General features: G+C 41.6%; 1 protein-coding gene across 2 annotated transcripts in view; it reads right to left on the reverse strand.

Moving 5' to 3' along the window:
• Window positions 1-13658, reverse strand: part of SPRYD7 (SPRY domain containing 7) — a 31511-nt gene extending 17853 nt beyond the window's left edge. The window contains exons 1-3 of one of the 2 annotated variants that reach the window (XM_036299621.1): window positions 13445-13592; window positions 12105-12258; window positions 400-516 (exon numbers count right to left, since the gene is read on the reverse strand). In XM_036299621.1, coding sequence (XP_036155514.1) covers window positions 400-516; window positions 12105-12117 — 130 coding nt within the window. In that variant the 5' untranslated portion in view covers window positions 12118-12258; window positions 13445-13592. Of the gene's footprint in view, window positions 1-399; window positions 517-12104; window positions 12259-13444 lie in introns of both variants that reach the window. The other variant, XM_036299620.1, reaches the window with a different exon arrangement.
• Window positions 13659-13925: the final 267 nt, after the last annotated feature.

A 13925-nucleotide genomic window follows, 5' to 3' on the forward strand; every position in this document is an offset into this window, starting at 1 on the left:
GGCATATGCCTGAGTTGTGGGCTCGATCCCCTGGGGGAGGGGGAGGGCATGCAGGAGGCAGCCAATTGATGATGTTTCTCTCTCATCAATGTTTCTATCTCTCTATCCCTCTCCCTTCCTCTCTCTCTAAAAAATCAATAAAAAAACACTTTCTAGCTCATGTAAAGAAGGAAAGGAAGGGCAGCTCCATTAATCCCATTTTATAGAGGTGAAAACTAAATCTAATTAAACTAAATTAACTAATTAAACCAGAATCACAAAGAAGAGATGGAAGAAAATGTCTTCTAAGTAAGAGTTTAGAGCTTTTTTACTACCTCATTAATCTTTTTCATATATTGAAAATTACTCCTAATATTTAAAACAATTAGGACTATACTAGTAAAGTACCATTATACCAACCTGTGGACTGGATTTTGAATTCAAAGTAGCTTTTGTTTTGATGTAAAGGTGCACTGGCTAAACAACCTCCTGTTCCACATATTCTTCTTCCATTTTTTACAATAACAACATCTGTTCCTAAATAAAAAATGCAGACAATGTGTAAAGTTTTGTATTTTCTTATCCAACAATCAAGGTTAATTTCTGTTTCACTTTTAGCTCTTGGTCAACAATAAAAAAGTACACTATATATACTTTAAGATATGGAAATAATGTAAATATTTAATTCACTATTTTTTTCCTGAGAGAACATTTATATTTAATATTCATTTGTAGCTACAAATCTTGTTTAATTAGGCAGGTCCAAACCCTGAATTATGCTGAATATTTAAAATACTTTAAATAAAAATAAAAAAACTAACTTTCTTTCATTTTTAGCCAACAAATCAATTTGATTTCTTAAATCTCTTAATTTAAATAAAAGCGTAAACACCTAGAAACTGGTAAATTAGTATAATTTTCAATTCAATCCAGGTGAATTAAAACAATCTACTAACAGCTGGCTGAATATCTACTAAGTACAAAGTACTATGCTAGTGCATTAGTCAAGGAAGAACTGAAGAGTACATGGAATATGGAAAGAAACATACATCTTTGTTCTTGAAATAGGTAACACTGAAAAATGCTAACTTTAGGATTTTAAAAATGTTTATAAGATAGCTACTATAAATCATATTGCAAATATGTAATAAAGGTTTTAACATCATTAAAAGCACTTTATTTTCATGGAAATTTTTAGTTTAGCTCAAATAACATTTGATAGATGAGACTGTGAGAAAAAAACTGCAGTGTGGCCTCAATACCAATTCTTTTCCAAATCTCAATTAAGAATGTATATAAGAGAACATGAAGAGACTTAATTTAATTCTAATATGTAAGAAATATACTATAACATTGAGGCATGTGACTCCCAAGTTCTGTGGCCAGTAGTAAGTGTAAAAGCCAAGAAGATTTGGCTATTGGAATTATATAGGACTCTTTCTAAGGGCGTTAAATAAAACTAGGGCATAGTAACAAGAGGTATTAGCAGGGTGCAATGATCACATTAACTCACTATTGGATTCATGTTTAAACAAAAATTATTTGAGATAAATACGTAATAGAAATGCAAAATTTTCAACCTCAATCACAATTCTAAATTTTCAGACACTCTCCTAAATAAGGTAAAACTAAGATCCTATTATATGATTATTAAAAATTCACTAGCATCCATTTGTTTCTAATCATGAATGTTAAACTCCAAATTCTGAGTAACTTTATAAATAATTTACATCTTGCTGCAAAATGTACCACCAGCAATTTCAACTGGAGAGCACCCAGGACCCAGCTTCTCCTTGAGGTAGAGACCATTTAGTGCTTGGCATCTAGCAGATGCTCAGCAAATAACTAATATAGAAATGAATGAATAAATATGCTCTGCTAAGCACTTTGCGGTGGACATGTAGCATCTGTTTTCCCTTTCCCAACAGCCTTCCCTCTGGAGTTCAAAACAGTTCCAAGGAAGCTGACTCAATCTCTGGCTTCAGGGGTACAGCTTTGACCTAGGTTAAGTCAATCAATGCATTCCATATTTCTTGGCCACAGTGATTAAGTGAAAAATGGTTATATGACCTAAGCCAGTAAAATCAAAGATAGTCTCAGGACTTCTACAGAAAACAAAGGGATAAAGACACTCTCTCATTCTTGCTGGACCTAAATGAGGAAGCCCAGGGAGCTGCTGCAAGTTATCATGGAAGCCGCCCTCCAGAAGAGGAGAAAAGAAACCCAGTCCTTGGCAACAGTCTTTCCTGAAGCTTGTGCTGCTTTTGTACTTTTTTCAGTTACATGTACCAATTAATATCCTTGATTGTTTAAACAACTCTGAGTTATAATTTTTACTACTTGTAACTAAAAGCATTTTAAGTAAAACACATTTCAAAGAATTATGTGAATGAATGGCATTTTTTCTTAACCAGCAATGCTCTGTGGTTCCCATACATACTACAATCATCTAATATCAAGCTCCTCTAGTAGATAGCTTATTGTCTTGTATATCATCCTAAGGTGCTAAGTTAATAGAAATATCAGAAGACCCTCAATACAATATAGTCTACTGTCAGAACTACAGAACCAACTCTGAACATGGTATTATTCTCTAACTTCAATATCATTTATCTCCAAGGCATTCTGCTAGGTACTGAGATATTTTATATAAAAAGATAAATATATTCAAGGAACACGCTGGAGTGTTGTGAATAATTAGGGAATTATATTTTAGATGTATTCCATTTCTTTTAGTACAAAGATTAGGATCTATGTAATTTGTACAGTTTTATTAATTAGAAAGTCAAGGCCAATTTGAATACAGTCAGAGCACGTAAAAACATAATCAGAGTATGTTTTAAGGAGGGAGGTCAAGAAGGCTGCAGTCTAAGGAAGTTCCATCTGCTTGCTTTGAGCACTGGACCAGACTTGTAGCTAAAATGCAGAATGTTCAACTTGAAAAGCCAGCTGAAAAGTAGCTGATCTGACATACTGTGAGTGGGGAGTGCAGAGAGGGGACAGAAGATGAGTGGGTGAGCCAACTTGTGCAGCTGTGCAGTACAGCTGGGAAGCTGGAGGGTAGGTGTGGCAGCACAGCTCCTGGCCACTGGGAGCATGGCGTCTCAGACCCACATAGGGATCCCCAAACCAGAGCAACAGAGAAGGGAAGGGGAGCCCACGTAGCATCCGACAGTGGGAATCAGTGGTGATGTGATCCACCTGGAGGTGACTGGGTGGGGAGGACTCAGCACTGTCCCAGGCAAAAAGCGAGTGCTTGGTTACACCACCAGCCAGGAGAGCTCACCCTAATCTGTGTCCATGGAAGGGGCCACTCAGCAGAACTATGACTGGCAGAGGGGTCTGAGCCCATCACTCAGCAGTGAATTTGAGGGGCTGATTATTCTCTGAAAGAACTTTCAGCAGAGAGCAGGACAAGGGCCAGTAAGAGTACTCTGGGAAAGAGGTGTAATCCTCCACACCTCCAGCAAAGAGGAGGTCCTTCCCCCACCTGTGGAACAGCTCTGGGCTGGAAATATGCACCCATGTGGCTGGGCCTGGTGGCGCAGGGGACTTGGATATCTGGACTGGTGGAAGCCTGGGCAGAAGCCCTGCCCAGCAAGAGCATTGAGCCAGCCATGCTGAAAGATTAGAGATAAGCAGGGCTGGTTCCTTTTTTTTTAATTCCCTCCTGCTTGGGGTGGCAACAAGGGACACCAGTGACTCAGGCAGAGCTGAGGGATTGGAAGCAGAGGAAGCACCTGCCCACCCCTTCTACAAGCTACAGGCATCGCCCCAAATGTAAATCTGTCTAACCATCCACACCGTGACTGGATACCCCTACAGAGCCCAGTTCTGTGGGGGAAGGAAAAGCAGCTCAGAAAGTACTATTCAAGGGCCAAGTCCCAAAGCAGAAGCAACTTCTGGGTTAGAGAGGCCCTGTCCACCAGACTATTTGGGGATCTGCCCAGGCAGGTTGCTCAGGGCCAGGCTGGGACAGCAACTCACATTGGCCTGCACCAGAGAACTGCCCTGGAGGCCTGGCACCTACACACCAAAGGACTAGATCCAACAATATTGGAGCAAAATCCAGCAAGCTCCACAAGTAGCAGATCCAAACGTTTTTGTTTGGTTTGGTTTTCTCTTTCTCCTCTTTTTTTTTTCTTCTTCTATATTCTCTTATTGCTAGCTTTCATTTTAATCTATTTTTCTCACTCTCTTTATTTTTTTAATCTTTATTTTTAATTCAGTTTTTTCTTTTCTTTTCCCATTTTTCTTTTCCTAGTCTATATTTTATTTTGTTCAGTATTATTACTTTCCAAAATTATTATTTCATTCATTTTTTTTCCTATCTTTTATTGTTTCTACTTATCCTATTTCTGGTCTCTTCCTTCTTTGCTTTCATATTCTCTTTTTTGTTTTAGTTTCTCCTCTAATTTTTTTGGTCCTGTGTCTTCTGATATCCTTTTGTGTGTGTGTGTGTGTGTGTGTGTGTGTGTGTGTATTGTTTGTTTTTTAGACTTTTTGTTGGGGCTGTTTGTTTTCATGTTGTTTTTGGCTAGCTCTGGTTTTGTCTTTTTTGTTTTGTCTTGTTTTATCACCTGTATAACAGTTGGCATGATGTAGCTGGGTTGAGACTTACAGTCAACAAACCTGAGGGCTGGGCCCACCAACAAATGGGACAACAACAACAATCAAGACCCAAATTCCACAGGATAGCCAACATAATCCATACAAGGGTCATTCCTAGAGCACCCAGCTCAGAAGATCAAAGAGAATACTAGGTGTACCGGTTAATAATGGCAGATTTTGTAATCAAAGAAAACACGATAATTTCAAGAGAAACATCAAAAGTGCTTTATTCAAATAATGTCCATCACTAGCTACACATTTCCCCCATCTTTTAGGAGATACCATCCCAAAAGAACTTTTCTTGTTTTGAGGCAAACTATTCAGAACCCAATTTTCCACTTCTTTGTATGTTTTGAAGTGCTGCTCAGAAAGTGTGTGTGACATCGATCAGAACAAGTGGTAATCTGAAGGAGCAAGGTCTGGTAAATATAGCGGGTGGGTTAATACTTCCCAGGCAAGATCTTTTAACGTGTCTTTAACTGGTTTTGAAGTGTGTGATGGTGCGTCATCACAAAGCAAAATTACTTTGCTGTGTCTTCTGGCACATTCTGGTCATTTCACGATCAAAGCGTGGTTCAAATTGATTATTTGTTGTCAGTAGCAATAAGTATTAACCGTTTTACCTGGTTTTAGAAGCTCATAATACACCACACTTTCCTGATCCCACCAAACACAGAGCATTGTCTTCTTTCTGAAGGATTTGGCCTTGTAGTCGATGTTGATGGTTGACCTGGATCAACCCATGATTTTGTGCATTTGGGATTCTCAAAATAAATCCACTTTTCATCACCAGTCACAATTCGATGCAAAAAAGACTTTCTTTTGTGCTGTTGAAGCAACATTTTACTGTTGACTTTTCGGTTTTCCATTTGTCTTTCGTTCAGTTGATGTGGCACCCATTTTCCTTCCTTTAAAATCTTTCCCATTGCTTGTAAACAATCAGAAATTGTTTGCTGAACAACGTTTAATCTTTCTGCAAGTTGTTTTTGAGTTTGACACCCATCTTTATCCAATAATGCTTGTAATTGTTGGTCTTCAAACTTTTTTGGTTGACCTGGACATTCTTTGTCTTTCACATTGAAGTCATCACTTTAAAAGCGTTTAAACCAGCATTCACAAGTATCTGGAGATGGAGCACATAAAGCTTCCCAAAGTATACAATAACTTTTTCTTCAAAATAAAGTAATGAATTTAAACTTCCAGCAAATGCTCTTTTTTTTTTTGGGGGGGGGCACAAAATTAGACATATTTAAGCATAAAATATCTATGATGTTAACACCTTCAGCAAATTTGACATATGAAGTTTTGAAGCTTGCTGTCAATACAACAAAATAGCATACATATCAAATTGCATACATATCAACATATGTGTAACTCCATCTATTGAAAAAAATCCACATTATTAACTGGTACACCTAGTACATCACTGGGTCCCACAAGAAGGCCACCCCACCAAGACAGGGAGACATAGCACTCTTATCAGATACACAGAAAACACACACAAAGAAATGGCAAAAATGGGGAAACAAAGAAATAGGTCCAAAATAAAAGAACAAGAGGAATTGCCATAAAAACAGCTAAGTAAAACAGCGGCAAGCAATTTATCAGATAGAGTTCAAAGTAATGGTTATAAAGATATTCAAACAATTTAGTGAGAACTACAAGCAACTTAATGAGATCTACATGAGCATGAAAACAGATACAGACATCATGAATAAGACCCCAACTGAAAATGAAGAATGACATAGCTAAAATAAAGACTACCCTGGAAAGAATCAACAGATTAGAAGAAGCTGAGGATCAAATCAGTGAATTAGAAGACAAGGTAGAAAAAAAACCACTCAATTAGAGCAGCAAAAGGAAAAATTACTTAAAACGCATGATAACAGTGTAAGGGAACTGTGGGACAACATGAAACTGAGGAACATCTGTATCATAAGGGTATCAGAAGGAGAAGAAAGTAAGCATGGGATTGAGAACCTATTTGAAGAAATATTGACAGAAAACTTCCTTAACCTGGCAAAGATAAAAGTTATACAAGTTCAAGAAGCACAGAGCATCCCAATTAAAATGAACACAAAGAGAACCACAGCAAAACACATCATAATTAAAATGGCAAATATTAAAGACAAAGAAAGAATTTTAAGGGCAACAAGAGAGAGACAGTCAGTTACATAAAAGGCAGTTCCCATGAGACTGTCAGCTGATTTCTCAACAGAAACACTATAGACCAGAAGGAAATGGCATGAATACTTCAAAGTAATGAAAAGCAAAAATCTGAAACCAAGACTACTCTATCCAGCAAGGCTATCATTCAAAATTGAAGGGGAAATCAGGAGCTTCCCAGACAATAAAAGGCTAAAAGGAGTTTAGTACCATCACACCAGCACATCAAGAAATGCTAACAGGACTGCTGGGAGAAAAAGAAGAAATAGAAAGAAACAGAGGAACATAGGCATAAAGAATAAAAATGGTAATAAATAAGTACCTATCCAGAATAACCTTAAATGTAAATGGATTAAATGCTCCAATGGAAAGACATAGGTAGCTGAATGGATACGAAAACATGACCCATATATATGCTGTCTACAAGAGCCCACCTCAGAACAAAAGACTCACACAGGATGAAAGTGAAGGGATAGGAAAAAAATTTCCATGCAAATAGAAACAAGTAAATAAAAAAGCTGGGGTAGCAATGCTCATATCTGACAAAATAGACTTTAAAACAAAGGTCATAGCAAGAGACAAAGAAGGACACTATATAATAAAGGGATTGATCCAACAAGAGGATATAAACCTGGTAAACATATATGCACCCAATATAGGAGCACCTAAATATATAAAATAAACTGCTGGAGAACTCTAAAGGGAGAGATCGACAGCAATACTATTGCAACAAAAAAACTTAACCAGGGAGGTGAAATAAAAAGCCTGTACTTAGAAAACTACAAGATGTTAAAAAAGAGATAGAGGAATACAAAAAAGTGGAAGTATATACTGTGTTCATGTATTGGTAGAATTAACATGATTAAAATGTTCACACTATCCAAAGCAATCCATAGATTCAATGCAATCCCTATTAAAATACCAAAGGCATATTTCACAGATCTAGAACAAATACTCCAAAAATTTGCAGCAAATTCTCAGACATCTCACATAACAGAATTTTCATTGACACATTATCTAGGAGGACAAGAGAAATAAAGGAAAAATAAATAAACAAATTTACTCAAACTAAAAAGCTTCTGCACAACAAAAGAAACCAACATTAAAAGGAAACCCACTGTATATAAGAACATATTTGCCAATGATACATCTGATAAGGGGTTAATTTCCAAAGTAAATAACATACTCATACAACTCAACAAAAGGAAGCAAACAATCCAATTAAAAATGGGCAGAGGACCTGAATAGATACTTCTCCAAAGAGGACATACAAATGGTTCTTAATAAAGAGACTTATTAAAAATGTTCAACATCACTAATCATCAGAGAGATACAAATTAAAGTGACAATGAGGTATCACCTCACACCTGCCAGAATAAGGCATCAATAAATCAACAAACAAGTGCTGCTGAGGATATGGAGAAAAAGGAACCCTAGAACACTGCTGGTGGAAATGCAGACTGGTACAGCCACTATGGAAAACAGTGTGGAGTTTCCTTACAAAATTAAAAATGGAACTGCCATTTGACCCAGTGATTCAACTTCTAGGAATATATCCTTAGAATCCCAAAACACCAACCAGAAAGAATATATGCACCCCTATATTCATGGCAGTGTTATTCACAATACTAAGATCTGGAAACAGCTCAAGTGTCCATCAATAGATGAGTGGATAAAGAAGTTGTGGAACCTTTACTCAATGGAATACTATGCAGCTATAAAAAAAGAAGGGTCTATTACCCTTAAGACAGCACGGAGGGACCTGTAGATTATTATGCTAAGCGAAATAAACCAGTCAGAGAAAGACAAATATCACATGATCTCACTTATATGTGGAATGTAATGAACAAAATAAACTGATGAATAAAATAGAACCAGAGGGGAGAAACCAAGATGGCGGCATAGGTAAACACCGGAAAGTGCTGCCTCCCACAACAACTTCAAAAATACAACGAAAAGACAAAATGGACATCATCCAGAACTACAGGAAGGCTGGCTGAGTGGAAATTCTACAACTACAAGGAAAGAAAAAAGCACAATGAGAGTCAGAGGAACTGCAGAAGTAAAGTGCAGAGGTACGGAGGCTCAAGCGCAGGCGGAAAGGGGCTGGCACCTGAGGACGTGGCTGTCTTTTTGAATTGGGAGGGAGTCACAAGCTCCCGACTGCTCTGAACTCCAGTTCCGGGAAGTCTCTGGGGACCCAGACTCATACAGGGAGAAACTGGACTGTCTGGCAGCAGACAGAACTCAGAACTCGAGGGCGGCTTTCCCTCAGAGGTGCTTGCAGCAATTACCGGGACACTGAGATGCGGGGCCTCTTAGGGCAGGGCTGAGGATCAGCCATAGCTACTTGCTCTGCCCTGTTGATTCCCTGAGACCCTGCCCCACCCAGGCTGCAGCAGAGGCTTTTGCATATGAATGCCCTGGCACTTTGCAATCTGAAAATTACCTAACAAATTACAGCTGGGCCAGACAGACCCAGAACTTCCAAGAGAAGGCCCAAGGCCCCACAGCAGCTTGCATTGCTTCACAGCTGGGCCTCATCTGGGCACCTCCAAACCCCCCAAAAAGAAAGGGGAATCTGCAGATCTCTTTGTAGCTCTGCTGAGTAGCCTCAGGCAGAGGCTAAATTAGCACCTCCTTAGAGATCCAAGAGCCAGTGTACCCAGTGATCAGAGTGGGACCATCCAGATTACAACTCAGATCCATAAGGGACACACTCAGGGGGCAGACTCAGTGAGCACCAAAGCCTCACTGAAGCAAGTCTTGCCCCAGAAGGGTGTCTTCAGCACAGAAGTTCTCCCACTGCAGACATAGCTGATTCTCACTGCCAATTGGCCTGGAGGTCAATTCCTCACAGTGATACCTACAACAATCAAGGCTTAACTACAACAACACTGTGCACAAAGCCCACAAAGGGGTGCACCAAGAGTGTCCACCTCAGGTAACTGGGGAGGCTGAGCCACTGGGCCCTATAGGACACCTAGCACAGGAAGCCACTCTATCAACACAGGGAAGCATAAAAAATGCGGAAACAAAGAAACAGGTCACAAATGACAGAAATGGAGGAAAGCAAACGACTGGATATAGAGTTCAAAACCATGGTTATAAGGTTTTTCAAGAATTTTCTGGAAACCGCCGATAAATTTAGTGAGACCCTCGAGGATATGAAAAAGGACCAACTAGAAATTAAGCATACACTGACTGAAATAAAGAATACTATACAGAGATCCAACAGCAGACAAGAGGATCCCAAGAATCAAGTCAAAGATTTGAAATACAAAGAAACAAAAAATACCCAACCGGAAAAGCAAAATGAAAAAAGAATCCAAAAATATGAAGATAGTGTAAGGAGCCTCTGGGACAACTTCAAGCATACCAACATCAGAATTATGGGGGTGCCAGAAGAAGAGAGAGAGCAAGATATTAAAAACCTATTTGAAGAAATAATGACAGAAAACTTCTCCTACCTGGTGAAAGAAATAGACTTACAAGTCCAGGAAGCGCAGAGAACCCCAAACAAAAGGAACCCAAAGAGGACCACACCAAGACACATCATAATTAAAATGCCAAGAGCAAAAGACAAAGAGAGAATCTTAAAAGCAGCAAGAGAAAGAAACTCAGTTACCTACAAGGGAATACCCATACGACTGTCAGCTGATTTCTCAACAGAAACCATGCAGGCCAGAAGAGAGTGGCAAGAAATATTCAAAGTGATGAACAGCAAGAACCTACAACCAAGATTACTTTATCCAGCAAAGCTATCATTCAGAATTGAAGGTCAGATAAAGAGCTTCACAGATAAGAAAAAGCTAAAGGAGTTCATCACCACCAAACCAGCATTATATGAAATGCTGAAAGGTATTCTTTAGAAGAGGAAGAAGAAAAGGGAAAAGATAAAAATTATGAACAGCAAATACACATCTATCAACAAGTGAATCTAAAAATCAAGTGAATAAAAAATCTGATGAACAGAGTAAACTGGTGAATATAATAGAACCAGGGGCATGGAAAGGGAGTGTACTGACAATTCTTGGGGGGAAAAGGGTGTGGGGGTGCAGGAGGAGACTGGACAAAAATCGTACACCTATGGATGAGGACAGTGGGAGGGGTAAGGGTGGAGGGTGGGGTGGGAAGTGGGTGGAGGAGAGCTATGGGGGGAAAAAAGAGGAACAACTGTAATAATCTGAACAATAAAGATTTAATTTAAACAAAAACAAACCCAAAACTACAGCTACATATAATAATAATAATAATAAAAAGAACCAGAGGCATGGAAACATGGAACAGACTGACAAATCTCAGAGGAAATGGGGAGGGAGGGAGAGGTTAACCAAAGAACTTATATGCATACTAGAGGCCCGATGCACAAAATTCATGCAGGAGGGGGTCCCTCAGCCAGGCCTGTACCCTCTCCTATCTGGGAGCCCTCGGGGAATGTCTGTTGCCAGTTTAGGCCCGATCCCTGTGGGACATCCCTCTCAGAATCCGGGTCCGCTGGCTCCTAACCGCTTGCCTGCCTGCCTGCCTGATGGCCCCTAACCCCTCTGCCTGCCTGATTGCCCCTACCTTGCCCCCCTGCTGGCCTGATCAACCCTAACTTGCTCCCCCTGCCGGCCTAATCGCCCCAAACCACCTCTGCCTCAGCCCCCAGCCTAAGCCACAGTCTGGTCTCCCTCTGCGGGAGGCGACCTGGTGGATCAGGGGAAGGCACCACCCTCATTACCCCGCAGCTGCTGCCACTGCCGGCCTGAGCCTGGGCCCTTCGCAGCCTCGCCTTAGCTCTCATGGCAGCTGCGGCTTTGTCTGGAAGGAGGTCCGAAAGGTCATCCGGAAGACGTCTGCTCTAATTAGCATATTATCCTTTTATTAGTATAGATATGCATTGCACATGAACACAGACAATAGGATGGTGAAAGCCTGGGGCAGGTTGGGGACTGAGTGGAGGAAGGCAATAGGGGAATAACAAGGGAACATCTGTAATATTCTCAATAATAAAGATTTTTTTAAAGAGAGTATGTTTTAAGAAACATGGAACATTTTCAAATATATGGCATCTTTTTCAAAGTAGCTACCTTAGATACCTTAGAAAACAGTTCTTACTAAAAAGTCAATTCACAATTAATGCAAAAGATATGGCAAAAAATGCAAACATTTACAAAAACTATGCCACAGAAAATTCCAATAGAGGAATTCAAAATGGCTTTAAGCAATGCAATATCACCAAAATAAGTGACAACTTTGAAAGAGAAAACATTCATTTGGATGTGACATATACAGGCTATTTTGTTAAAGAAAAAAAAAAGCAATCATCTTCTTTAGGTTATCTAATACAACCTTTCACATACCCAATACACCCATACTTGCTCAGTGTGCTTCTCATATTTTCAATGGAAGATGAATTTATGCTTGAAATGTACTCTTAACACAGCATGCCTTTCCTCTCTTTCATGTTATTCAGTTTCTAAAATCCAATGTCTTTTGTGATTGAAGAATTTGAACCTAATGGAAGAAAGGTTAACAGAAAATCTCCATGCAGGTAGAAAATTTGGGGATGACATTATTCTACTGAAATTGCTGGGCAGATGTTGAAAAGGTCAGTGGAATGAGTATAACTGACCAGCTCTTCATAGAGAAGAGACCAGAGAAAAGGAATGCTCCCAGGAGCAAACTGCAGTAAATCAGGAGTTTAGCAGTAGATAAAAAGAGCTAAAGCTGATTGATCCTAAGTTCCAGGAACTACATATGGTTATCCTTTACTGTGTTCCCAGCACCTAAGAATCACCTTTGTTATGTCAATGCAATGTCCTTTAGCCAATGAGAGATGTGGGGAAAATAGAAAGTGCGTAAGTACACTTGGAATACAATAATACACAAAAAGACACTACTCTGAAATAATTATAGTGGGAAATACCTGCTTCTAGAACCCAACTCCAGAAGCATGAACTATGTGGGAAAAGTCCAAGGACAGAAATAATGTGGAGGGAGAGGAAGAATATTAGATAAGAAGTTATATGCCCATTTGAAATTGGGAGGAAAACACATAGATGCAAAGGAGCAAAGTGCTATTTTATTTTGCAACAGCCTGACCTGTTGGGAGCAGGCCAGTCTGGTGAGATTACACCACCTTGAACCGTGACTAAGGAGCCAGGTAAGAGAGGTGTTGGCTGAAATGGCAGAGTGTGACCCCAGATGCGGTCAGGCTCCGGCAATTTGCCTCGTTTTGACTTTAGATGAAAGGAAAATCACTTCCAAGAGATCAAGCTCCAACCTATAAATGACGGCCGAAGAGAAGTCAGGGCCGGAGCGGGGTGAGACCTAGAGCACCCTGAAAACGTCCGGGTTTTGACTGGAGCTCGGCAGCAGGGCGCTGCAGCAGCCCACGCCGCTCTCCGCGCCCTCGCCAGGGGACCTCCGGAGAGCCTCCAGGCGGCAGCTCCAGGAGGTTCCTGTGAAATCCCAGTGAAAATGGGTAGGTCCACGCACCCACCTCCCGATGACAGGAGCTGCGGAGGGAGGAGGTCCGAGACACCAAACCGGGTCGGGGCGACGTCGCCGGGGGAGGAGCGGGGGCGGCGCCCGGCGGGGCTGGGCCGAAGGTGGTCCTTCCGACCCCGCACGCCCCCGACCTGTCAGCGGCGCCCGACCCCGAGTGGGCCGTTGGGTCTGGCGAAGGGAGGGTCCTTACCCATGTGCTGCGTGTCCAACTGCACGGCCGGCATCTCCTTCAGAGGAATGTGCCCCGTTCCGCCGTCTCTGCAGCACCGCAGGCAGCAGAACACCGAGGCGGCCATCACGCAGGGACCACTGACTCCTCTGCTGCCTGTCGCTCTTAGACCGCGGCGACCCCTCCCTCACCCCTCCTCTCTGCCTCGCGCCCCGCCCGAAAGCCGGAGGTGTCGGTGTGGAGCGCGCGGAGGCCCAGACAGCGACGCCCCTGGCTAGGAGGGCGCAGCGCAGGCTGAGGTGAAGGCCTAGTAGGCGGAAGAGCCCGGAATGCAGGCGGGGCGGGGCAGAGCTACAGTCAGGGCGGAGCAGGCCGGGGAGGGCGGGGCTAGAGTCAGGGCGGGGCTGGCCGGGGAGGGCGGGGCTGGCCGGGGAGGGCGGGGCTGGCCGGGGAGGGCGGGGCTGGCCGGGGAGGGCGGGGCTGGCCGGGGAGGGCGGGGCTG

This window comes from Myotis myotis, unplaced genomic scaffold (genome assembly GCF_014108235.1).
Source record: "Myotis myotis isolate mMyoMyo1 unplaced genomic scaffold, mMyoMyo1.p scaffold_m19_p_3, whole genome shotgun sequence".
Lineage (NCBI taxonomy): Eukaryota > Metazoa > Chordata > Mammalia > Chiroptera > Vespertilionidae > Myotis > Myotis myotis.